General features: G+C 40.4%; 1 protein-coding gene across 1 annotated transcript; it reads left to right on the forward strand.

The window, feature by feature from the left end:
* Window positions 1–367: 367 nt before the first annotated feature.
* On the forward strand, window positions 368–15,837 carry idh1 (isocitrate dehydrogenase (NADP(+)) 1). The gene is made up of 9 exons (XM_063051852.1): window positions 368–464; window positions 1,777–1,916; window positions 5,052–5,343; window positions 8,151–8,253; window positions 8,682–8,859; window positions 9,148–9,299; window positions 9,761–9,901; window positions 13,632–13,794; window positions 14,799–15,837. Exons 2-9 carry the CDS (start codon window positions 1,792–1,794, stop codon window positions 14,890–14,892), a joined length of 1,248 nt encoding a protein of 415 aa, XP_062907922.1. The 5' UTR covers window positions 368–464; window positions 1,777–1,791; the 3' UTR covers window positions 14,893–15,837.
* The last annotated feature ends 11,475 nt before the right edge of the window (window positions 15,838–27,312 follow it).

Consider the following 27,312-nt stretch of genomic DNA (forward strand, 5'->3'; position numbering starts at 1 on the left):
TTGACACCCTCTTTCTCAAAACGAGCCGATTCCACTCCTTTCTCTGACGAGTATGTGCCCTACAGCTTGGCATGCACCGACCAGAAGACAGGTACTAACACCTGGAAGCTGGTGTCCTCCTCGGCCGAAGCCCACCCGCCGGACGACTGGCACACGTGCACAGCAAAAGGCGGCACCCCACCAGCCAGCCAGCCAGCCAGCCAGCCGCCTGCGCACTCCAGCGACATCCCCGGGCGGCTCAATGTGGTGAGTCCCGATTGGGCCGCATGGCGAGGCGCCCCGCCGATTGGACGAAGCGCCCCACGTGGTGGCGGCGGAGCTAGCTGGGGGGCCACCCACAAGCGCCGCCTTACCAGGACTGGGAGTTGTTGGTGTGGCGTTGGGAATTGTTAGTGCGGGTTGAAGTTGGAGCAGCAGCGAGAGCTGAGTGGGTGGACACTGTATTTGTCACTGGGCTCGGGAAGGTGAGCATTTTGCCGTGGATCGCGTAAGGGAGCTCGGGTGGTTGGAATCAGCTGGGGTGAACAGACGCCTTTGTGCAGATAGAGCCGTTGACTCTCAACCCCCGGCCACGGCCCATTGCGAAATCCGTTTCCACTCTCTTTTTACTTTGGTTAGTGTGTGATCTTCACTTTTCCCGCTCCTGCATTCGTTCTTTTCAACTGCATCTTCTCCATTGCTTCCTGATGCACCCTGTGTTATATATAAAAAAGCAGGTTCAGAGTTTCCGGGGCTTCAGAAATAAGCGGAAAGGCTACTTGATTGTGTATGCAGCTCCTCCATTTCTGTTCTCAAGTTTATATCGTAGTGGCATTCAAGCCGTAACAGTTTAAAATCTGGAATTACTTGCGCATCTTCCTCTGAAACCAAGCTATCACTCATCTGATGAGAAACGATATTTTGTGGTTAGTTGTCAAAACTATCTTGTTTCCCAACAGCAACAAGTAGATTGGATTTGCAACATTTACCGGCCCGTTTTAGTAGGAAAAAAATCTGCATTTACCTGGTGTCGTTCATTTCTCTTTCAGGACCTCTGAAAGAACTTGCGAGCCTTTTGAAATCGTAATACAAACTGATGCAGAAAGATCCCACAAACACCAGCGTGTAGATAATCTGTTTGGGAGATAACTCTCTTACTTTAATTTGAAAAAAAGCGTAATGGGATTTTTTGGTAGAAATCTGAGAATGGACGGGACCTCTATTAACAATGTTATTATTGCTGAGAGTAATGTGATTATACATTAGTCGGACGTACTGTTGGTTTGTTTTATTTGGGTCGTCATGTTTTCTTTCCAAGGATACCTCTTAATTTTGATCCCCCCCCCCCTCACACTGTCACTAGGCCCTTCCAGGGAACCTTTTTGCAGTGGTTGTGGAGGCGTAGGCAAGTCCACGGCTTACTATTATAACTGATGAACTGGCCCCAACCTTTATTCATGTGATTATGTCATTGACTGATCAATTTTTGGTAATTTCTGGGAACTGGTTTGCATTGATGTAATTCAAGCAAAATATATTAAGGTAGATTTCAATTATAATAATTAGACTTGTTGTTTAAACTCCCTGCAAAGAAGTGTTCTAAAATTGTAAAACCGGTTTGTGAAACCTCCTGAGGGCATAGAGCACCCTATTGAGCTGTTGGAATTTGAGAATCTGACTTGTTCTACTAATTTTACAGTATTATAACAAGTCCAGAACAATATTGTTAGTTGTCAGCAAGAAAATCTAATTCAGTGAATTAATTTATCATTAATGCCTACTTGTATTTCTGTGCAGAAACCTCACAAAACAATGTCAACAGTAAAGATACAAGTTGGTTCTGTGGTCGAAATGAAGGGAGATGAAATGACCAGAGTTATTTGGGAACTGATTAAAGAGAAACTCCTCTTTCCTTATTTGGAGATGGATCTACACAGGTTGTAATTTAAAGTATATTAAGGACATGTGGCTTGTATTAAACCTGTTTTAAATAGTTAAACTAAAGAGACGTCTTGTTAATTTAATTTAATGTTGATATTTGTAGTTTGGAACTTGAAGTTTTTCACTATTTTCAGGCCAACATTTTACTACTTGTTTGTCTCACAAAATGAGAATTCTAATTGCTGAATGACTCACTGACTTGGTGGCACTAAGGGGTTAAGAATAATTTTAGCAATTTTCTTTGAACTGAGTTACTGAAATATTTACTTTTCAATTTCCTTTTGTATGCTTCTGTAATTATTTCACATTTACGTAAAAGTAGTTATTTGAATACTAGTCCATGTTTACCATTCAAAGTGCATTTATTATCAAAGTATGCATATCATATACAACATCATTCTGATGAAGGGTCTCGGCCTGAAACATCGACTGTACCTCTTCCTAGAGATGTTGCCTGGCCTGCTGCGTTCACCAGCAACTTTGATTAAGTGTGTTGCTTGAATTTCCAGCATCTGCAGAATTCGTCTTGTTTTCATATCATATACAACCTTGGGATTTGTCTTCTTGGAGGCAGCCATAAAACAAAAAATCACAATAGAACCCTCTTTTTAAAAAAAAATCCCACCCAACAAAGATTGTGAACCACCCCATGTGTGAAAAGAGGAAGAAATCATGTAAACAAATAAGACATAGAACACAATTTGCAGAGTCCCTGGAAGTGAGTCTGCAGCCACGGAGCCACTTTAGCACTTCATCAGCCCCGGGGTCTGATGGCTACAGGCGACATCCAAAGAGCCATTTCAGTGCTGTGGCGAATGAAGCCTCTTGGACTAGTGAGCTGAACACTGGTTTGTCTTTCGCCCTTGTCCTTGACGCCATGATCTTTTAATCTGGTCTGGCGCTTAAATCGGCTAAACATCAGTTTATTTTCCGCTCTTGAGCTTGTGCCCCACTGCTTTGAATCCGGCCCGACGTACGCTCTAGCAGTGGCTGCCGTGACCGTGCCTGCATTCTCAAGAGTCCGGTTCGACAGAATTCTTCAGGATACAGCAAAAATCCCAGGTCGTAAAGATGGCTTAAAAGCACGCTTGCCAAAGAGAAATTACAGGCTGTAGATTGCAGTGATCATAGTCCAGAAAAAGTATTATTAAAAAAAATAGAATAGTTAGTCTTTTTGTTTGCTGCCTGCAAAATGTTGTCTTGCCTTGCCATCTTGAATAGATATTAGCCGTGCTTAAATGGTATCCAGAATTTTGTAGATGTGTACAAGATAAAGCACAATTTTGAAGCAATTAAAAGGGTTTCTTTAATTCACTTTACTGTAGTTTTCCTAAAAGTGAATATTGCGAAATATGACTCTTGAGATAGCAGGTTTAGTTGGGATTCAAAAGGCTTCCTATGTAAGTCAAACCTGAGTATTTTCAGGAACTATTACTTTTGTGCCTTTACAATTGAGTCTCTTTTCAATTTGCCACAGAAGTCCGTATGCAGCGCAGGAGAGCAGTCCAAAACGTGCCATGGCTATTGTGATTTGCTTTCTAATTTGGCTGCATTGTAATGTAATGCTAAAAGTAATGTCTGTGTCTTGCACATCCCTTATTATAAGTTAGTGTTTTAATTTTTCAGTTTTGGAATTTGTTTTTGCCCACTAATCCCAAATTTACTTTTAGTTTTCCAATTTATATTTCTTATTCAGAGTTCTGCACATCTATGAGGATTCTTCATTGTGGTTGAAGATGCTTTGTTCACCATTAGCCATGGATTTGCTGTAGAGGGTGTCACATTGAATTGGGTGTAGTTCGTGAGAAGTCTGATCTGACATGCCCATGGAATGTCTGTTGTTGATGAGGATGAGTGAGGTTCCATTGCTATTAGTGGGTAGTACTTGTATTAAATGGATAACAATGCTGAAACCCGATACTTGGATAAGCACTTTAGGTGAACTGCAAACTTCAGTGCAAGATTCTCTCATTTTCTGTTCAGAATTATAGAGAATCTTTACAGATTTCACTTAAAAAGAAATGGGATTAATGAAATCAAATGAAAGAACCCAAAGAAAGGCCAATTCTGAGTTGTTGTGTATGTGGCCAGGTTACACAACAAAGGTATAAATAAAAACACTGGAGACGGGAGCTAAGTTAACTGGGTTCTTTACTGACTGAAACCGAACTGAACACACATGTACAGATCAATACGCACCTAATAGCGCATTCAACGACATGTTACTACAACATAAAGTAGTCCCTTATTATAATGTAGGCTATACAGTACATGAGTGAATAAAAACATCAGTGGTGGTGGCCTTAGAATTATAAGATTGTGATATGAACTATCAATTTCAGTTATATCCTTCCAATGGCAGACATTTATTAGGTTTAGCCCATAACTGATCCACAAAGAACTTAACTGTTCTGAAATGACCATAAGGTATAGAAGCAGAATTAGACTATTTGACATATTGAGTCTGCCCTGCCATTTCAACATGTCTGATCCAGTTTTTCCAATCTCCTGCCTTCACCCTGTATTCCTTCATGCCCTGACCAATCAAGAATCTATCAACCTCTGCTTTAAATATACATAAAGACGGCCTCCACAGCTGCCTGTGTTGAAGAATTCCACAGATTTATCACCCTCTGGTTAAAGAAATTCCTCCTCATCTCCACTCTAAAAGGATACCCCTCTATACTGAGGCTGTGTCCTCTGGTTTTAGACTCTTTGCCCATAGGAAACATCCTCTCCACATCCATTCTACCAAGGCCTTTCACCTTTCGAAAGGTTTCAATGGGGTCACCCTTCATTCTTCTGAAATCTAGTGAATCCAGGCCCAGAGACATCAAATGCTCTTCATGTAGCAAGCCATTCAATCCTGGAATCATTTTCGTGAACCCCCTTTGAACCCTCTTTGAAATGCTCAGGAGGCCCCTTGGTTTGAAGGATATGTTAGAAGAGGCAAAAATTGTTGGCCTTGGCAGTAACACTCATATCTTGTAAATTACTTAAAAATTCTAATAATTAGTGTTTAATTGTCCCTTGCATTCACTTAGAGGAAAACTATAGAAATGTTAATGAGAAAATTAAATTTTGAGTTTAAGATTGAGCCACATTAAATGGAACCTTTTTTTACATTTAAGTTATGACCTGGGAATTGAGCACCGTGATGCTACCAATGATCAGGTGACTATTGATGCTGCTGAAGCTATTAAAAAATATAATGTTGGAATAAAATGCGCCACTATCACACCTGATGAGAGCCGAGTAAAGGAATTTAAGCTAAAGAATATGTGGAAATCACCCAATGGGACCATCCGAAACATCCTTGGTGGCACAGTATTTCGAGAGGCAATCATCTGTAAGAACATTCCAAGACTTGTATCTGGCTGGATCAAACCAATCATCATTGGACGTCATGCATATGGAGACCAAGTAAGCCAAGATCACTTATTTTAAATCAACATTTTAGCTGGTGTGAATTTGCTTTCTAAATAATAGTATTTATTTTGAGAATCCCTAAAGACAGGTTCATATTACAGATTTCAAGGGCTTTGTGGTCCTCAGCTAATTATGTTTGAATTATATGGTTGTAAAGTTGAGCAGCCCTTTGGCCCACCATGTCCATGCTACACATTTACCAATCTACACTAATCCCATTAGGTCTGTAGCCTTCTATGCCTTCAAGTACTTGTCTAGATGCTGCTTAAACATTGCGTGAGTACCTGCCTCCACCACCCTTCAGGCAGCACAATCCAGGCTCCAACCTCCATCTTGGTGGGGGAAAAAATCCTCCCTAGATCCCCTCTAAACCACCTACTTATCTTCAGTCTATGTTCTCTTTTCTCAGACACGGACCATGAGAAAAAGATTTAAAATTTTCAACTGACAGGAAGAGTTATTGCATTTCTTCTTATCCTTCAATGGTTCAAATCAGATAAAAACTATATGCCCCTTTTGTATTTTCCCTCAAGTGGTCTGTTTGTACTTGACCTACTTAGATAATGTGGAGGGAGTGTGTACCTGACCACAAATCTGGCATTTGGAACCTCTTTTTAGAGGTTCTTTTCTGAATCATTGTGACTTGCATAAAACTAGGTGCTTTGCTTTCTGAAGAGAACTACTTTCAAAGAAACTTTTAGAGTCAGAACTTGATATAATTTTTGCAATAATGAATTGTGATCCTAGTTTTCATTTATAATATTCAATTTTAATTTGTTGCAACACAATCAGCAAAAGGTCTAGACTTTTTCAGAAGTAGCTGTCTCCAGCCAAACTTTTGTATCTTATTACATGATCTCTGTTTGCAGAGTGTTTCTCAATAACACGCACTGTGGAAATGGATGTCCAATTGTAATTTATTTTGCTTGACTTGGATACATTACAATTTGCATTGGGCCATGAGTCAAATGTCAGAAGCTTTCCCAGTTGCTAAAATGCAGACAATGTAGAAAACTAAATTATTGTTTTCTCCATGCATAATTTTTAGAAAAGACTATTGTATACTGAAGGAACCTTTCTTCCACTCCTCAGTTGATCTACTTTCTTTTTCCTTTGTCTCTGTGGCCATGAAATACCAAGTGACCCCAATTCAACCCTACCCTCTTGTGCTAGTGGGGTTTGCACATTTTCCTCACATAATGTCAGTTTCCTATGAATCCTCCTGTTTTCTTCTACATTCCAATGTTGTGTGGATTGTTAGGTTAATTGGCCACTGCAGATTCTCCCTGATGTGTACAGGAGTATTAAAATTTGGAAGGAGTTGATGGAATTTTTTTTTTTGTAAAAGGAAATGGGCTTAGTGTGGTTGAATGCTGTATGATTAGTACCAATAAGTGGGCCAAAGGGCCTCATTGTGTTGTGTAACTGTTTAGTGTCTGGATATTGTATCGTAAAAATGAGGAAAAATACAATGTTCTAGATAAAGTCAAATAATTACTGTCCATGTTATCTTTGGGATCTCCTTTTAGATGTGCAGCATTGAAATGCTTTGACCCACAAAGTCCACTGAATCCATTACACCTATCTACACTATTCCTTGCATTAGGTCTTAAACATGTTGCTGTTAAACACTTCTTCTCCCTTTTTGTTTGAACCTTTGATGGAGTGGAATAGATGTTTTTTTTCTTTAGTGTTTGATGCAATAGAAATAGGAACAATGTTGCAGAGTTAAAGATATTTTAACAATTCATTTAAGGCAGAAGGGAAAATTCACCTTGTGATGTATAAACCTACAATTTATTCCTTTTGGCAGATGTACAGAGTTTCACAGTTGCAGTTAAACCTGAGTAGATACAGAAAACATTGCTAAGAGATTGTAGAATGACTAAGCATAACTGTTGCAACATTAAAGCCACTATCATATGACCCTTGTACTCTTACCTGTATGGAACCAAAAGTGAACTGTTTAATTAAACTGAAGATTAACAACTTCAGTGATAACTGGCACAGTTTTGTATTTATTTTTTTGTAGATTTTGCAAATTATTTAAAAATACTAGACAACATTTAGCTTAATTCTTATATACTGTATACCATAACTGTGTAGGAAAAAAATCTTTTTAAGATTCTAATTTGAATTGCTTCCTTCACTGATCTATCACCTCTCCTTAGTTTTGTTCCTTATTATGTCTTGTTTTCTCTGCTCACTTGAAAAAGCATATAATTTGCTTTTTCAGAGATAAATTTTATTTTATTAATTTTTGCATTCTTTCTCTGCTGTGAAATACCTTAAAATTTATTTCCTGTATTAAAGAAGCTATAGAAAGGTAAGTTATTCAGGATCAACATTTGAATATGAACACTAAGGGAAGTGAAAGGAGAAAAGTGATTCATGTGGAAGGATGAGAATGAGAACATCTAGTGCACTCAGTGGTGTGTATAGACATTTACAGACGTTCATGAATATGTCCAATCCATACTTGTGTGAAATGTAAAACAGTGAAGATGAATGTATTTTGATACAAAAGGTAAAACTGTAGTGAAAACCCTCTAAGTGCAGATGGGTTAATTAACAAAGCTATTCAGCAGTAAGATGACCAGTGACCTAATGATCTCAATTGGATGTAGACTGAAATATCCAGTACGTAAATAATGTGATTTCTTTTTCCAGCTCAGTGTCTTTTCCCCTGCAGACAATTCCACTCAAGTGTATCAGAATATTATTAAAATACCATTCACTAGTCCGGCACAATTGAAGCTCTAAGCCTGATAGGCTAATGAAGTTTTCCTGTATTTCTACAGTATAGAGCTACAGACTTCGTTGTGCCTGGTCCCGGTACAGTTGAAATCAAGTACATACCCATTAATGGCAAGCCTGTTACCTATGCTGTTCATAACTTCACAGGTGAGGTTTGTATAATGTAAAAATGTATACTTTAAAGTCTGTACATTTCCATTTACTTTATGAGGCTTTCTTCATCCACTGTGATCCCATCCCTCATGTTATTAGACAGGTATTGTTCTGCATATTAATTGCTTGTACAGAGCCAATAACTTCACTCTCAAGATAAAGGTGTACAAATTTAACCTATCCTCTAAGGTGGGTTAGAATTTATTTAAACAGGCAACATAAAAGTTCCATACAAACTAAGACACGCTTAGAAATATAAACCAGGTTTATTGTTATGGGATGATAGGGCCTAGGAACTTAGTTTAATTCTTTTCAAAAACACTCAGGTTTAGAAAGGACATAGAGGATATTAATACAAATATCTACTTTTTGTATATTTAGTGTGACTGTTTAAAATAAAATCACTAACTTTTCTATTACAGATGGTGGAGGAGTTGCTCTGGGGATGTACAACACGGACAGCTCTATTAGGGACTTTGCTCATAGCTCCTTCCAACAAGCTCTTGCTAAGGGTTGGCCATTATACATGAGCACAAAGAATACCATACTGAAGCGATATGATGGACGATTCAAGGACATATTCCAGGAAATCTATGAAAAGTAACTTTTATCTTCACATAAACGTTTCAAAAATATTTTCCCAACCCTCCCTGTTCTCCTTTAAACATCCATTGTTTTACTGTACTGCCAAAAATAATACTGTTTGAAGGGAGTGGGGGAATTGTGGCAGAGGTTAGCAACTGAGTACTCAAAAGAGACGGGCAGTATAAATTTAAATATTTGGAGAGCTTGATTTTCCAAGATGGTTGAGGTAAGAAGGTTAATTGGCCATCTTCAGTTAAGAATATGGAAATATCTTCCCTAACCTAGAATTTCTTTCTGTTACAGAGAATACAGAGCACAGTTTGAGGCCAAAGGAATCTGGTACGAGCATAGACTAATTGATGACATGGTAGCTCAAGCATTAAAATCTGAGGGTGGTTTTGTTTGGGCCTGTAAAAATTATGACGGCGATGTGCAATCTGACTCTATTGCACAAGGTAATCTTTCCAATAGAGTTATTTATCTATTTGTAATAAATCACTGTAGATTATAGTTTGGTTTGATCGGATGCTTCTATATCAATTTCTTAAATTTCTAACTTTTAAGAATGCACATAAAATACTAATCATCTTGCTTGAGGAATCGCACTGATGAATTCAAGAATTGTGAAAATATTGCATTTAGTTCTGTCAAATTGACTAGCAGAAAATAAGGAAAAATTGGCTCTTTCTTGATCTACAATTTTGTAATTGACTATTCTACTTGTCCTTTGGACATTGGTTGTTTGTTCGCCCTGTTGAGGTGTGGTCTTTCATTGATCCTGTTGTGATTTACTGTGTATGCCAAAAGAAAATGAATCTCAGGGTTGAACATAGTGAAATTGATAATAAATTTACTTTGAACTCTGAAGCATGGATGTGATTTTGTTCTTATAAAAATTTTTTTTACTTGTGTGTAGGATATGGTTCATTGGGATTGATGACAAGTGTATTAATTTGTCCTGATGGCAAGACAGTAGAAGCCGAGGCTGCCCATGGCACTGTAACACGTCATTACCGAATGCACCAACAGGCCAAAGAAACCTCAACTAATCCAATTGGTAAAATGATTTTGATTTTTGTTCCTTATACAGAATGAATTACAAATATTTGTGTTGCATGGTAGCCACAAGCAGTACATTGTTGCTGTAAATTACATGATATTAGTATTACAGAAGTCTTAAAATATTTTTGTTAAAATGGAGAAGATCAATATAGTGCAGTAATTCAAATTTATTTCTATTCTGTGGAATACAGTTTCTGCAGATTTTGTAATATTGCTGTTTAGGGCTTAATTTTCATTGAGGTTCTTTACCTATCCATTGTTACTTGTTTTAAAATGGAGAATCATAGAATGTATATTTTTTTGATGAGCATGAGTTTGGGGTGCCCAAGTTGTTAAAGCTTTCAGAAGTTGAAAAACCATTGATTTCAAAATCTGGATCAGGTGGGTTTGATAACAACTTGGTTATGTAACAGGAACTGAAGTGCAAGTGTCAGTTACAGGAGGCAAGGCAGCATTTATTCTGCAATTCTTGTTGTGTGGTTTCAATCATTAACCACAGTTTGGAACTTGGATTCATAGAGGCATAGAACACTTTGGTCCGTCTAGTCAATGCCAAACCATTAATTTGTCTAGCCCCATCGATCTGCACCCCTGGGCCATAGCTCTTCATTCCCCTCCCATCCAAATTTCTCTTAATGTTGAAGTCAACCTCGCATGCCCCCACTGCGTTGCCAGTCGTTCCTCACACTCACGACCCTCTGAAGAATTTCCCTGTCATGTTCCCCTTAAACATTTCACCTTTCACCCTTAACCCATTACCTCTGGTTATAATCTCACCCAACCTCAGTGGAAAAAGCCCATCTATGCCCCTCATAATTTTGTGTACCTCCATCAAATCTCCTTTCAATCTTCTATGTTCCTGGGAATAAAGTCCCAACCTGTTCAATCTTTCCTGACAACTCAGGTCCTCAAGTCCTGGCAACATCCTTGCAAATTTTCTCTGCACTCCTTCAATCTTATTGACACTTTTCCTATAGGTAGGTAACCAAAACTGCACATGATACTCACCGATGTCTTATGCAACTTCAACATAACATCCTAACTCACATACTCAATACTTTTATATATGAAGGCCAACATGCCAAAAGCTTTCTTTACAATTCTAGCTAACTGTGACACTACTTTCAAGGAATTATGGGTCCGTATTCCACGATCTGTCTATTCTATAACACTCCTCAGTGCCCTCCCACCTTGTAAGATCTGCCCTGGTTGGTCCTCCAAAAGTGCAACTCCTCACATTAGCTTTCCATCTGCCATTTTTCAGCCCATTTTTCCGGCTCATCCAGATATTGCTGCAAGCTTTAATAGTCTTCCTTGCTATCCGCTTTACTCCCAGTCTTCCTGTCATCTGCAAATTTACTAGTGTTCTACAGGGGTTGGTGTTGACACTGCTTCTTTCACGTTATATGTCAATGATTAGGGTGACAGAATTGATGGCTTTCAGGCTAAGTTTGCAGATGATACAAAGGTGGCAGCATATAGTGCTGCGGAAGAGGGAGTCTGCAGGAGGATTTAGACAGATTGGGAGAAAGGGTAAGGAAGTGGCAGGTGGAATATAGTGTAGGGTAGTCTTTGTGCTAGATTCCCTAAAGGTTTTCTTGCAGGTTGAGTTAGTGGTAAGGAAGGCAAATGCAATGTTAGCATTCATTTTGATTATATTCATTCATATAAAAACAAGTATGTAATGTTGAAGGCTTATAAAACATTGGTCAGACCACACTTGGAGTATTGTGAGCAGATATGGGCCCCTTTTCTAAGAAAAGATGTGCTGGTGTTTCAAAGGGTGCAGAGGATGTTCACGAGAATGATTCCGGAAATGAAAGTTAATACACGAGTAGCATTTGATGGTTCTGGGCCTGTAGTTGCTGGAGTTTAGAAGAATGAGGGTGGGGAGATCTCATTGAAACCCACTGATTATTGAAATGCCTGGAGAGAGTTATAATAGGATATAGGAGGGCATCCATTTGGAATACAGATGTGGAGGAACTTCTTTCACCAGAGGATAGTGAATCTTTGGAGTTCATTGCCACAGACAGTTGTGGAGGCGAGGGCCTTGGGTATATTTAAAGGGGAGGTTGATAAATTCTTGATTAGTCAAGGCATCAAACGTTACAGGAAGAAGACAGGAGAATTAGGTTGAGAGAGATAATAAAACAGTCATGATGGAATAGCAGAGCAGACTTGATGCGCTGAATGGCCTAATTCTGCTGCTAAGTCTTGTTTTATCTATAATATTGACGTCCTTCTCCCCACAGAAGCCACCTGATCTAAGTATTGCCAGCATTTAGTTTTAGTTTGGATTTGATGCAACTGGTGTTTTCTGTATCTCAAGTCAAGTACTTTTTGAAAAAAAAATCTGCCTGCCCACAGCTATTTCCTCATTGGACAGCCTAAAGAGTAGTTGTGTCACTTTGATTTTCTGAGTCACTCAATCACAGACATCCCACTTATCTGCAACTTAAAATGCAGGTTGTCATTTTCCCATTTCTGATGATCTGATTCTTGTTTTGTTAATAGATTTCTGGTATCCACAGTTTTGTTTTCTGTTTAAGATTGAAGTCTACATTTGAATTAGCATCTCACTGGGTGAGCTGTAACTTATTAATTTATGATGTAATGATATTATAGACTCAGTTTGCTTTGGATCATGTTTGCGGAGTTGAAGGTCATGTACATATGCATTAGGTATGTCGGATCTGTTCTCTCCCTAGTTAAGTTTCTTTACAAATATTTACATTTTTTTCGATGTGGCCTAGGTTGAATGAATAGTTAAAGGAGAAAGCAAAGCCGTGCTGTCCCATTCTCCTAATCTCCTGCTAAGCCATTAGTTTTGTGGTAGCTTAAGAGGACTCCTTTTGTAATTATTTTTCCACAAGAATTTTCTTAATTGAAAACAAATATGTTGGAAACGTGGAGAAGGTTAGGCAACATCTGTGGAATGTGAAATAACAGCACACAGGTTGAAGACCCTTTGTAAATCATATTGTATTCTGACCAAGATTTCTACAATGTACGTTTAACTTACCTAGCTACTTCTCTGATATCTGACCAACTTTACTTCACTTGAATTTAGTTATACTCTTCTTTATTTCAATGTCTTTACTAATGTCTTAAATTTGCCTTTACCCAAAATGAGTTTCCAATCTTATCCACAACTGAGACTATTTACTTGGATCTTCAGTCATCTATAATTCACTCTTATTGTCATTAGACTCCTTATAGTAATGTTCTCAACTTTAATTCATTTTCTCACCTTTCAATGAATTTTAATGTCTGTCCTGCAGTCCAGTAAGCACTATTTGCTTGCTTGTCCATGTCCAGTTAAGTTGTATCTGTAGATTTAACTTTAAATCTTTTCAGTTCCCTACATAATCTGTAATTTTTTTTGTAATTTACAAATTTAGTTCCTTCCTATCCTGTGCTCTCTTCAGCATATCCATTAGGTTTCTGTCAATTTTCCTTTACTTCAAAAACCAGCTGAGTAAATTTTGTCCCCTTGATGAAGTGAGTTATCTCCTGTTTATTTGAAAAAAATCCCAGAATTTTCAACCCACGATATCCTTCCCCCATAGTTTGATATATACTCCCATCTTTTCCTTCCCTGAGAAACATGATGTATTTGATTTAATGGTAGATAGTTTATTGAATCGTAAATTAATTAAGATTATTTTATCTTGCCCTTTATAATTAAACTTGCATTTTAAATTTTCTTCTACCATTCTAAGCTTCAATCTTTGCCTGGACTCGAGGATTATCTCATAGAGCAAAGCTGGATGGCAACTCTGCGCTGCAGGACTTCTGTACGGCTTTGGAAAATGTATGTGTAGAAACCATTGAATCTGGTTTCATGACTAAGGATTTAGCTGCATGTATCAAAGGTCTGCCAAAGTAAGTATAAACATTTCTTGGGGCTCTTAAGGAATCGTGAATATTATTTTAGAAACCTGTAATATACTTTTTGGCACAAGTTTATTCTAGATTAATAATTAGTACTTGCCTGCTTGTCACGATACATGCACAGTTAATATTAAGTACTTTATGCTAAACTATACAGCAGATTTATCGTATGGGAAGGTAATAGCATCAACTATGTAGCTTCCAGTAATTAACTTTCAAAATTAAAATGAAAGCCTCAGTGCTATCACCCAATCATCAACAATTATATTTAAATATTAATTTCCTGTGATCATTATTAAAACCAAGGGGTATATGCTCTTACACACTCTCATCAGATCTATTCCATTTAATTCTGATATAAATAATTGATATCTAGAGATCTGTAATGTGAAAAAGCAAAGGAGAATGCTTGCGAGGTTATCTGTAAGTGGTCTTTGGCTACAATTATTTAACCCATGTGGATAACTGCCAGATTTTTGTAAATTAATAGGTTAATATTTACTGTTTAGTATACTAAATAATAAAAGAAACGGGGTCTGAATTTAATCAAAGGAGTTTAGCTCTTGATGTCTAGTTATCAAAAATAAGCATTACTTTAAACTAATGGTACGTTTCAGATTTTCATAAATTTATCTTGTGGTTTATTGCCTGAATCAGTCTTAATTCTTTTCCTCCTAAATAAATTTGGTCTGCAAATACAAATATGGTATTGACCTTTTTGATCCCCAGACACAGCTGCATGTGTCTAGGTATTGGACAGATAAAAGCATTCCGGCTAAAGAGCAAGGATTAGTGATCTTAACGCAATCTAAAAATGTTTTAAAGATTGCAAGAGTGTGAAAGAAGGAATATTAGCTTAATTTTGTATAAGCTGTTAAAAGTAATATGTCAGGTAAATTCATAATATCTAGCTTTTAACTATGACACTGATTTAAAATGTTTAGCTTTGTACTTTTACTAGTTTGGTAGTAATTCATTTTGTTTTTGTATTGAAGTGTGCAACGCTCCGACTTTCTGAATACTTTCGAATTCATGGACAAACTTGCGGAGAATCTTAAACTGAAGCAAATGTGTTCACATAAGCTTTAAAATGTACTGTGTATGTATTGCTAACCTGCACTGTTAATCATGGCTAATGTACACTACACTGCTTAATCATGATTGCTTCAGTATATTGAATGGTCAAATGTCTTGTCCCAAGTCAAACCTATCTTTTGAGGAATGAGCTGCATATATTAAGGGCACTTAGGAATTGCTATATCAAGCAGATCAGAACACTTGTAAAACATTGCATATTAGAATTGAGCTACTGGAAAATTACTGATTTGATCATGACTTGTTTTCACTGAGAGTAATTGAAGTATAAATACTATGTGCTGTTTACAGTGAGACTTTCACCACAACTATAAACAAGCAAGGCACAAATTAATTACAATTCATATAATCTAGGAGAAAATTAATTACCTGCAAAAATAGATGTAATATAATTTTCTGTTGATGTTTAATTTATCAACTTTTAAGCAAAGGAAGGAAATAATTAAAAGGATCTTGGATTTCTGGGCCATTCTGTCTACTTCCAAATTCTGACTATAGAGTGCTCCATTTGATCACTAAAAATGGCCTCATTTTTTCTCTGTCTGGAAACTAAAGTGGTAAAGAGAGATCAGAACTCTTAATTGAGGCTAATGTTTCAAAAATTCTTTTGTAGGATTACTGAAGTATATAATGTACAGTTGCACATGAACATTTACTATTCAAATACAAAAAAAATTCACTGAGTATGTTGTGTTAAAACCTGTTTATGTATTATCAAAGGTATGGATTTTCACACAAGGTAAACCTATGGTTACTGTGGGCTTTTCAGTAAAGGGGATTGAGTACTTCAGTTTATGGAAAATGCAAAACTGAACTACATCTTTGCATACAAACATCGGTTCAAGAAGTTTATGAATAAACAAATGGACGAGTAGCAATTATGCAGAACACTGCTGTGAAATGTACTACATGGAAGGCTGGTTTTGACAATCCAAACTACTTTAGACCACTCAAACAGTGTGTAACTAAACATCTGTTTCATGATATGTTTGAAGACCTGCTGGAAAAAACATTTTGTACCAAATCCTATTTTCCTGCATTTTGCCCATATATTTATTTTCCTATCAATGTAGCTATTTAAATGCTGTGATTGTTCCTGCCATCTTCTATGGGGACGTGTTGGGCACGTGGCCAAGTGGTTAAGGCGTTTGTTTAGTTACCTCAAGGTTGCTAGTTCGAGCCTCAGCTATGGGGGTGTGTTTGTGCCCTTGAGCAAGGCACTTAATCACACATTGCTCTAGTCTGTGCAAGGAGTGGTGCCCCACACAGACTTCCAATCTGCGCCTTGTAAGGCATGAAAATGCCCGACGCAGGCCTCTCATGGTCTGAGGCGATGTTCCCCTCCCTTCCCCTCTATGGGGAAATTTTGACCTTCAGATCTCATTTAAACATTTTTCCTTTTACCTTAGACCTATGAGCTCCAGTTTTAAATGCCCCTGTGCTCTCCAAAATATAAACACTAAAAGATCAGCTTCCTGCACTCTAGTGGGAACAATCCTGGCCTATATAATCTTTCCTTAACTAAAACTCTCAATTCCAGGCAATGTCCTGGTAAATTTATTCCATAGTCTAGCTTTATCACATGCTTTCTATAGTTTGGTGACCAGAACTGCACATAATATTCCAAATGTGGCATAGCCAGTGTCTTGTACAGTTACAATATGCCCCAACTGTTATTCAGTATTTCTGCTTATCTGCTTATAGACAATAGGTGCAGGAGTAGGCCATTCAGCCCTTCGAGCCAGCACTGCCATTCACTGTGATCATGGCTGATCATCCACTATCAGTATCCAGTTCCTGCCTTATCCCCATGACCTTTGATTCCGCTATCTTTAAGAGCTCTTCCATCTCTTTCTTGAAAGCATCATTCCATATATCCACCACTGTCTGGGTGAAAAATTTTTTCCTCAACTCCGTTCTAAATGGCCTACCCCTAATTCTTAAACTGTGGCTTCTGGTTCTGGACTCACCCAGCAGCGGGAACATGCTTCCTGCCTGCAGCGTGTCCAATCCCTTAATAATCTTACGTGTTTCAATAAGATCCCCTCTCAGCCTTCTAAATTCCAGAGTATACAAGCCCAGTCGCTCCAATCTTTCGACATATGACAGTCCCGTCATCCCGGGAATTAACTTTGTGAACCTACGCTGCACTCCCTCAATAGCATGAATGTCCTTCCTCAAATTTGGAGACCAAAACTGCACACAGTACTCCAGGTGTGGTCTCACCAGGGCCCTGTACAGCTGCGGAAGGACCTATTTGCTCTTATACTCAATTCCCCTTTTTATGAAGGCCAGCATGCCATTAACTTTTTTCACTGCCTGCTGTATTTGCATGCTTGCTTTCAGTGGCTGATGTACAAGAACACCTAGATCTCGTTGTGCTTCCCCTTTTCCTAACTTGACTCGATTTAGATAATAATCTGCCTTCCTGTTTTTACCACCAAAGTGGATAACCTCACATTTATCCACATTAAACTGCATCTGCCATGCATCTGCCCACTCACCCAGCCTGTCCAAGTCACCCTGCATTCTCATAACATCCTCCTCACATTTCACACTGCCTCCCAGCTTTATGTCATTGGCAAATTTGCTAATGTTACTTTTAATTCCCTCATCTAAATCATTAATATATATTGTAAACAGCTGCGGTCCCAGCACTGAACCCTGCGGTACCCCACTGGTCACCGCCTGCCATTCCGAAAGGGACCAGTTAATCGCTACTCTTTGTTTTCTGTCAGCCAGCCAATTTTCAATCCATGTTGGTACTCTGCCCCCAATACCATGTGCCCTAATTTTGCCCACTAATCTCCAAGGTGGGACTTTATGACAACAAGCTAAACTTTGTTTTTACTCCCCTATCTGCCTGGCTACCATATTCAGGGAGGCATGACCTTCAACCCCATCCCAACCAACCCCCCCCCCAAAGTTCCTCTGTACACCAACATTTAAGGTATCTCATTTACTGTGCATGTCCACACAATATTAGATGATTCAAAATGTATCACATTTGTTTGGATTACATTCCATCTGCCTCTGTTCTGCCCAGTTTTCCAGCTGATCTATACCCCTCTCTACCCTTGGTTAACATTCCTTGCTATCTACAACTTCATTTCATCAGCAGACTTGTGTAACATGAGTACCACAGTATCATATTAGATAACATAATATGGATGCCACAGTAGCGTAGTAGTGAGGCGTTGGAGTTCAGAGTTTGATTCTGACATCATCTGTAAGAAGTCTGTAGATCCTCCCTGTGGAATGTGTGGATGCACTGGTTTCCTCCCAAAAATGTTAGGTTAATTGGTCATTGTAAATTTTCCCATGATTAAGTTAGGGTTAGTCGGGGGTTTGCTGGGCAGCGTGGCTCAAAGGGCCGGAAGGGCCTATTCTGCGCTGTATCTCTGAGTCATAAACAATAAATAAAATAATTCTTACGAAGCTCCCAACACCAGTCCTTGCAATATACCACTGGTTATAGAAACAACCCTAAAGGACAGCACCCAGAGCTTTCCTGAGAACTTGTCAAGCCCTCCAACAGAGCAGCTTGCACTTGCAGTCCTGCTTCTGCACCATAGCTTGCAGGCAAGACACTGTGTAGCAGGAAGAAGCAGAGGAAAGCCACAGTAATTGGGTCTCTGGCACTGAAACTTGTCCTGTGACTCAGAAGAGGGAAGTGGAGAGCTGAACAGTACTGAAAGGAAATTCATTGGTTGGGGGAACAGACAGGAGGTCTGTAGATGAGAACAAGATTCTCAGATGGTATGTTGCTTCCTGGGTGCCAGAGTCAGTTACTGCTGAATTCGAGTCCATAGTATTCTTAAGGGGGACAATAAATATCCAGTGTACCAATGACACAGGAAGGGTGCTGAGATCTGCAAAGTGAGTTCAGGGAATTAGGTCTAAGTTAAAGAATAGGACTTCCAAGGTTGTGATTTCAAGATTGCCACCAGTGTCATGTGTTAGTGAGGCTATAAGTAGGAAGGTAGTGCTGTTTAACACATGGCTAAGGAGATGGTGCAGGAGGGAGGGCTCAGATTTTTGGATCATTTGGCTCTCTTCCAGGGATCTGTATCAATAGGATGGTTTGCACCTGAAGTGGAGGGGGACCAATATGCTTCTGGCAGGGTTTGCTAGTGGTGCTATTGGGGGTTAAACTGCAGTGGCAGCGGATGGGAACCTGAGTGCCAGAGCAGATAGTGGAATGGTTGTGCTGAAAGTACATATTAAGCCTACATTTAAAAACTGGAATTGAAAGGTTGAGCATGATGGGACAAAGTTCTAAGCTGCATTTATTTCAATGCAAGGATCATTGTAGGTAAGGCAGATGAGCTTAGAGCATGAATCAACATATGGAATTATGATATTGTAGTCATTAGGGAGAATTGGTTGCAAGATGGGCAGGACTGGTGTACATATATGTCACCACATACAACCCTGAGGTTCTTTTCCCTGTGGGAATACAGAGTAAATCTATAAATAGTAACTACATATAGACCTCCAAGCAGTAGTAAGGCCGTTGCAACGGCAGATAGAAAATGCATGCCAAAAGAGCAATGTTACAATAGTCATGGGGGGATTTCAATATGCAGGAAAAATTGGGAAAATCAGGTTGGTGCAGGATTCCAAGAAGGCAAATTTCTAGAATGCCCCTGAGATGGCTTTTTAGAGCGGCTCGTGGTTGAGCCCACTATAGGATCAGCTATTCTGGATTGGTGTGCAATGAACTGGAATTGATTAGACAGCTTAAGGTAAAAGAACCCTTGGAGAAAAGTGATCATAATATGATTAAATTCACCCTGATATTTGAGAAGGAGAAACTGAAGTCAGATGATTCAGTATTACAGCAGAGTAAAGGGAATGACAAAGGCATGAGAGAGGAGTTGGCAAGAATTGATTGAAAAAGAACACTGGCAGGGATGATGGCAGAGCAGCAATGGCTGGAAGCAATTTGGAGGCACAGAGTATTATAGATCCCAAAGAGGAAGAAATATTCTAAAGGCAAAATGACACAACCAAGGCTAATAAGGGAAGTCAAAGCCAACATGAAAGGCAAAGAGAGGGCATACAGTAGAGCAAAAATTAGCGGAAAATTAGAAATTTTGGATGCTTTTAAAAACCAACAGAAGGCGACTAAAAAAGTCATTAAGAAGGGAAAGATAGAATACAAAAGTAAGCTAGCCAATAATATTAAAGAGAATACTAAAAGTTTCTTCTGATACACAAAGTGTAAAAGAGAGGCGAGAGTGGATATTGGACCACTGGAAAATGATGCTGGAGAGGTAGTAATGGGGGGCAAGGAAATAGCGGACAAACTGAATAAGTATTTTGCATCAGTCTTCATTGTGGAAGACACTGGCAGTTTGGTGGAAGCTCCAGGTGTCAAGAGTCATGAGGTGTGTGGAGTTACCATTACTAGAGAGGAGCTTCTTGAGAAACTGAAAGGTCTCTACGTAGCTAAGTCACCTGGACCAGATGGTGTACACCCCAGTGTTCTGAAAGAAGTGGCCAAAGAGTGTGGAGGCATTAGTAATGCTCTTTCAAGAATCACTAGATTCTAGAATGGTTCCGGAAGACTCAAAAATTGCAAATGTCACTCCAGTTTTCAAGAAGGGAGAGAGGCAGAAGAAAGGAAACTAGGCCATTTGGTCTGACCTCAGTGGTTGGGAAGGTATTGGAGTCATAGGTCATAGTCAGTATGGTTTTCTCAAGGGAAAATCTTGCCTGACAAATCTGTTGGAATTCTTTGAAGAAATAACTAACAGGAGAATTAGTTGATGTTGTGTACTTGGATTTTCAGAAGGCCTTTTACAAGGTGCCATAAATGAGGCAGCTTAACAAGGCATGAGCCCACGGTATTACAGGAAAGTTTGTAGCATGGATAAAGCAGTTGCTGATTGGCAGGAGGCAAAGAGTGGGAATAAAGGGAGCCTTTTCTGGTTGGCTGCCGGTGTCTAGTGGTGTGCCACAGGGGTCGGTGTTGGTACTGATTCTTTTTATGAAATATATTAATGATTTGGATGATGGATTTGATGGTTTTGTTGCAAAGTTTGCATACGATATGAAGATAGGTGGAGGAGCAGGTAGTTTTGAGGAAGTAGAGAGGACTTAGTGTCAGGGCAAATCAAATAACATTTGTACTCAAATATTGATATTGTCGGGGAATTCAAAACAACACGGACCCAGATATTCGATTGTCTTTTATTTCTACAGCCAAATGAGAATCGTCTCAGAGTACGGCGATTCTGAATTATATAGTTCATAATGCTCCCTTTTATTATCAGATGGAGCAAGACAGCTACAGACTTCAAGTCATGGTTTTCTGATAAAGTAAACAGATGTAACAATCCAAGCATTTACGAGGGGTGATTGATAAGTTCATGGCCTAAGGTAGAAGGAGTCAACTTTAGAAAACCTAGCACATTTATTTTTCAACATAGTCCCCGCCTACATTTACACACTTAGTCCAGCGGTCTACAGGAAAGATAGCAATAGGATTAAAAAAAATGAAAATTTACAAGGATGGTGCCAGGATTTGAGGACCTGAATTATAGGAAAAGGTTGAATAGGTTGAGACTTTATTTCCCAGAATATAGGAGAGTGAAGGAAGCTATGATAAAGGGATACAAAATTATAAGGGGTATACTTAGTGTAATGCCCTGTTTCATATTTATAAGTACAACAGTTTATTTTTTTTCCCAGTGACGTTGGGTGAGACTTGAACTAGAAATCATACTGTATTTTAAGGGTGAAATGTGAAATAGTTAAGGGCAACCTGAGGGGGAAATTCTTAACTCAGATGATGATGCGAGTAAGGAATGAGTTGCTAGTGGAATTGATGGATGTGGGTTTGCAATATTGAAGAGAAGCTTGGATAAGTACATGAATGGTATGGGTATTCAGAGCACTTGTCCAGGTCCAGGTCAATGGGATTAGGCAGAATAACATTTTGGCATGGACTAGATGGTCTGAAAGGCCTACTTCTGTGCTATAGTGCTCCGAGACACCACCGGTAAGAGGATCAGGATATTTTTTGTTGCATTGTATATGCAGTTTGTCAGAAAACCATGTCACCTAAATCAGGTACAACACACCAAACATTTAAGGCATCTGCAACTGCAACACAAATACTGCATGTGTGCATTGAAATCCAGATACAGTATTGCTCCTATCCAAACATAATTCTGCTAGCCAACTTGAATCAGAATCAAGTTTAATATCACCAGCATATGTCGTGAAATTTGTTAACTTTGTGGCAACAGTACAATACATAATATAGAAAAAACCTGTGAATTACAGCAAGTATATATACATATATTAAATAGTTAAATAAGTAGTGCAAAAACAGAAATAAAAGAAGTAGTGAGGTAGTGTTCATGGGTTCAATGTCCATTCAGAAATCAAATGGCAGAAAGGAAGAACATGTTCCTGAATTGTTGAGTGTGTGCCTAGGTAATGATAGAGATCTAGAAGATTATAAGGCTAGCAAGAAGGAGCTTAAGAATGAAATTAGGAGAGCCAGAAGGGGTCATGAGAAGACCTTGGCGAGCAGGATTAAGGAAAACCCCAAGGCATTCTACAAGTATGTGAAGAGCAAGAGGATAAGATGTGAGAGAATAGAACCAATCAAGTGTGACAGTGGAAAAGTGTGTACGGAACCGGAGGAGATAGCAGAGGTATGTAATGAATACTTTGCTTCAGTATTCGCAACAGAAAAGGTTCTTGGCGATTGTAGGGATGACTTAGCGGATTGAAAAGCTTGAGCATATAGACATTTGGAAAGCAAGTTGGATAAGTCTCCAGGACCGGACGAGATGTACCCCAGGCTACTGTGAGAGGCGAGGGAGGAGATTGCTGAGGCTCTGGCAATGATCTTTGCATCATCAATGGGGACGCGAGAGGTTCCGGAGGATTGGAGGGTTGAAGATGTTGTTCCCTTATTCAAGAAAGGGAGTACAGATAGCCCAGGAAATTATAGACCAGTGAGTCTTACCTTCAGTGGTTGGTAAGTTGATGGAAAAGATCCTGAGAGGCAGGATTTATGAACATTTGGAGAGGCATAATATGATTAGGAATAGTCAGCATGGCTTTGTCAAAGGCAGGTCGTGCCTTACGAGCCTGATTGAATTTTTTGAGGATGTGACTAAGCACATTGATGAAGATAGAGCAGTAGATGTAGTGTATATGGATTTCAACAAGGCATTTGATAAAGGTACCCCATGCAAGGCTTATTGAGAAAGTAAGGAGGCATGGGATCCAAGGGGACCTTGCTTTATGGATCCAGAACTGGCTTGCCCACAGAAGGCAAAGAGTGGTTGTAGATGGGTCATATTTAGCATGGAGGTTGGTGACCAGTGGTGTGCCTCAGGGATTTGTTCTGGAATCCCTTCTCTTCGTGATTTTTATAAATGACCTGGATGAGGAAGTGGAGGGATGGGTTAGTAAATTTGCTGATGACACAAAGGTTGGGGGTGTTGTGGATAGTGTGGATGGCTGTCAGAGATTACAGCGGGACATTGATAGGATGCAAAACTGGGCTGAGAAGTGGCAGATGGAGTTCAACTCAGTTAAGTGTGAAGTGGTTCATTTTGGTAGGTCAAATATGATGACAGAATATAGTATTAATGGTGAGACTCTTGGCAATGCGGAGGATCAGAGGGATCTTGGGGTCCGAGTCCATAGGACACTCAAAGCTGCTGTGCAGGTTGACTGTGTGGTTAAGAAGGCATGTGGTGCATTGGACTTCATAAACCATGGGATTGAGTCTAAGAGCCAAGAGTAAATGTTACAGCTATATAGGACCCTGGTCAAGCCCCACTTGGATTACTGTGCTCAGTTCTGGTCACCTCACTACAGGAAGGATGTGGAAACTTTAGAAAGGGTGCAGAGGAGATTTAAAAAGATGTTGCCTGGATTGGAAAGCATGCCTTATGTAAATAGGTTGAGTGAACTCAGCCTTTTCTCCTTGGAGTGACGGAGGATGAGAGGTGACCTGATAGAGGTGTATAAGATGATGAGAGGCATTGATCGTGTGGATAGTCAGAGGCTTTTTCCCAGGGCCAAAATGGCCAACACGAGAGGGCGCAGTTTTAAGGTGCTTGGAAGCAGGTACAGAGGAGATGTCAGGGGTAGATTTTTTATGCAGAGTGCATGGAATAAGCTGCCGGCAACAGTGGTGGAGGCAGATACGATAGGGTCTTTTAAGAGACAGGTACATGGAGCTTAGAAAAATAGAGGGCTATGGGTAACCCTAGGTAACTTCGAAAGTAAGTACATGTTTGGCACAGCATTGTGGGCTGAAGGGCCTGTATTGTGCTGTAGGTTTTCTATGTTTCTAGGATGCTGTCCACAGTACATCTGTAAAAATTTGAGTGTTTTAGGTGACATACCAAATCTCCTCAAACTCCCAATTAAATATAGCTGCTGTCTTGACTTCTTTAGAGCTGCATCAATATGTTGGGACCATGTTAGGTCCTCAGAAATATTAACACCCAGGAACTGGAATTTGCTCACTCTTTCCATTTTTTTTATCCCTCTAAGAGGACAGGTGTTTGTTCCCCCGTCTTACCCTTTCTGAAGTCCACTATCAGCTCTTTGGTCTTACTGAAGTTATGTGCAAGATTGTTGCTGCGACACCACTCAATATATAGCTGTATATATTGCTCCCATATGCCCTCTCGTCACCATCTGAGATTCTGCCAAGAATAGTTGCATCAATAACAAATTTATAGATAGCATTTGAGTTGTGCCTAGCCACAGAGTCATGAGTGTAGAGAAAGCAGAGCTGTGGGCTAAGCACACATCCCTCAGATACGCCAGTGTTGATTGTCAACAAGGTTTAAACCAGCCGTCAAATGGGCCACATTAATTCGGATATCAGATCTCTGGAGAGATGGTAGTTGGAGAGAACAAAAGCAACAGGAATACAATTAATAAGGGAATAGCAAACACACCTGTAACCTTAAGGTTCGGCCAGCATGCATTTGTCTAGGGGAAGATAGCCTCTGGCCCAGTCAAACTGAGAAATCTCGTTTGTGTGGATGCTGCAAGATGTGTTGCCCAGTTACAAATCCGAACAACAAAATAAATATCAGACAGTACACCATATGCAATTTAACGATTGAACTTTATAAATCTTAATCAGACTATATAGGGTTAGTAAAGAAAATAAAAAGGGCCCATTTTACTGGAACAGTCCAATGAGCACATTGGAGCTCAGGGATTCGTCCATTCATTCCCCATCGACCTCCTCTGAGTGTCGCTGACCATCGGACACTCGATCCGAGACCACTTTGTCCGCCGGTCTACCAACTCTCCATTTGCGTCTTCTCTTTTCATCTCTCGCTGACAAAAGACTGCGAAATCCCTGCTCCCAGACCCACGAGAAACTTGGACCCCTCTGTCCCGTGGCCAAGCCCCACTTCATCCCTTGCAGGGTCCCACTGCAACCTAGGCTGTCCACAGATGCCCCCCCGCCCCCCACTTCACCTGACTCAGTGGGAGAAGGGCTGGAAGTCTCTTCCTCAATCAATGGGGAGTTAGCAGAAGGCAGCATATACCACACATCCAGGTCCTCATCCTACGAATCCGTATCCCCCTCAGGGGTGGGAGCCGGCCTAACCTCTCCTGCTGTGGGTCCTGCAGTTGCCCCGCGTTTCAGCATAGTCCTCTTACTAGGTGTAGGCTCCAAGTTGGGCTCTGGGCCTACCTGCACCTCTTCTCCCAGGGGCAGCAGGTGGTTCCAATGGAGAATCTTGACAGGTCCATTCCCATCCTCTGGTTTCACCCGGAAAATTGGTAGGTTTGGCATTTGACTCTCCACCACGTGGGGCTTAGCCTCCGAGTGGCCAGCCAACTTATGCTTTCCAGGCAGCCCGAAATTCCTTATGAGGACTTGGTCGCCAGGCAGGAGTGGGGAGAATCTCGCCTCTTATTTCCTTGGTTCTGCTTGGCAGCTGCGACCCCAACTAATTCATAAGCCCTTTTCAGCTCTCTTCTCTTTTCAGACACATACTTCAGATAAGTCTTCGGTGGTAAGTCACCCTCGTCAGTCCCAAAACAAAGGTCAATGGACAACCTTGCCTCACGCTCGAACATCAGATAAAATGGCGAGTACCCAGTAGCTTCATTTACAGTACAGTTATAACTGTGATGTCCAATATGTTGACTCCACCTGCTCTTCTTGCTGATCTCCAGGATCCCGAACATGTCTAAGAAGGTCTGATTAAACCTCTCCAGCTGGGGATCACCCTGCGGGTGATAAGGCATGGTCCTCGACTTCTCGATTCCAAGCATGCCCAGTAACTCATGGATGAGTCTGCTCTTGAACTCCCATCCCTGATCACTATGTGTCCGCCTGGCAAGGCCAGAATAAATGAAATACTTCTCCCATAACACTTTGGCCACCGTAGATGCCCTCGGGTCTTTGGTAGGAAAAGCCTGGGCATATGTGGTGTAGTGGTCCATGATGACTAAGGCATTCACCAAGTTGCTGGCATCGGGTTCTATTGACAGGTAATCCATAAACAGCAGGTCCAGGGGCCCCGCACTCTGCAAGTGAGACAAGGGAGCTTCCCACGTAGACAGTGTTTTCCGCCGTATGCATCAAATGCACGACTTGCAGTGTTCTTCGACCTCTGACTTCATCCTGGGCCAGTAAAATCAGTCTCTGAGCAATCCATAGGTCTTTTCCACCCCAAATGTCCAGAAACAACATGAAGTGACTTCAATGCAATCCTCCGATACTTCTCGGGTAGAACCAGCTGACAACGCCAAGGTTGATCCGGAGGTGACGTGACCTGGTATAAGATCTGGTTCCGCAGCTCCAACCGAGGCCATTCTCTCAGTAACGGAGCACCAATGCATGTTTCGTCTTCTCCGCCTGAGTCATGTCTCCCTTTTCGACCACTGACCAAATGGCACCAATGCCCGGATCATCTCGCTGAGCCGCTGCCATTTCCCCAGAACTCAATTCCGGCAGCTGATTTGCCTTCAGAGCAGTCAGGTTACAGTAAACTTGGGGAATGGCGTCAACAGAAGCCCCAATTGATCCACCTCTCGATCCTGCCCCTGCTTTCCCTCTGCCTTCGTGGTGATGGCAAACTGACACATGGCCTTCACCTCTGGGACAGGACGCTCTCCCACTCCTCGTCCTTATCCCGTCCCTCATGCACCCGTCAGGACAAAGCATCAGCATCAATGTTCCTATTTCCTATCCAATACTTCAGGCTGAAATCATAGGCAAACAACGCTGCCAACCACCGATGGCCTATGTCACCCAGTTTTGCTGAGGTCGGGATATAAGTTAGGGGGTTGTTGTCCGTCCTCACCTCAAACTTGGCCCCATAGTGGTAGTCACTCAGCTTATCCACCAGCGCCCATTTCAATGCAAAAATTCCAACTTGTGTGTGAAATAGT

This window comes from Mobula hypostoma, chromosome 6, assembly GCF_963921235.1.
Source record: "Mobula hypostoma chromosome 6, sMobHyp1.1, whole genome shotgun sequence".
Classification (NCBI taxonomy): Eukaryota; Metazoa; Chordata; class Chondrichthyes; order Myliobatiformes; family Myliobatidae; genus Mobula; species Mobula hypostoma.

Bases quoted from the DNA above. Each gene is read 5' to 3' on its own strand.
- idh1 (XM_063051852.1), top strand. From the start codon at position 1,792: ATGTCAACAGTAAAGATACAAGTTGGTTCTGTGGTCGAAATGAAGGGA. The intron at 9,300-9,760 runs GTAATCTTTCCA...ACTTGTGTGTAG, and splicing joins ATCTGACTCTATTGCACAAG to GATATGGTTCATTGGGATTG. The intron at 9,902-13,631 runs GTAAAATGATTT...TACCATTCTAAG, and splicing joins AACCTCAACTAATCCAATTG to CTTCAATCTTTGCCTGGACT.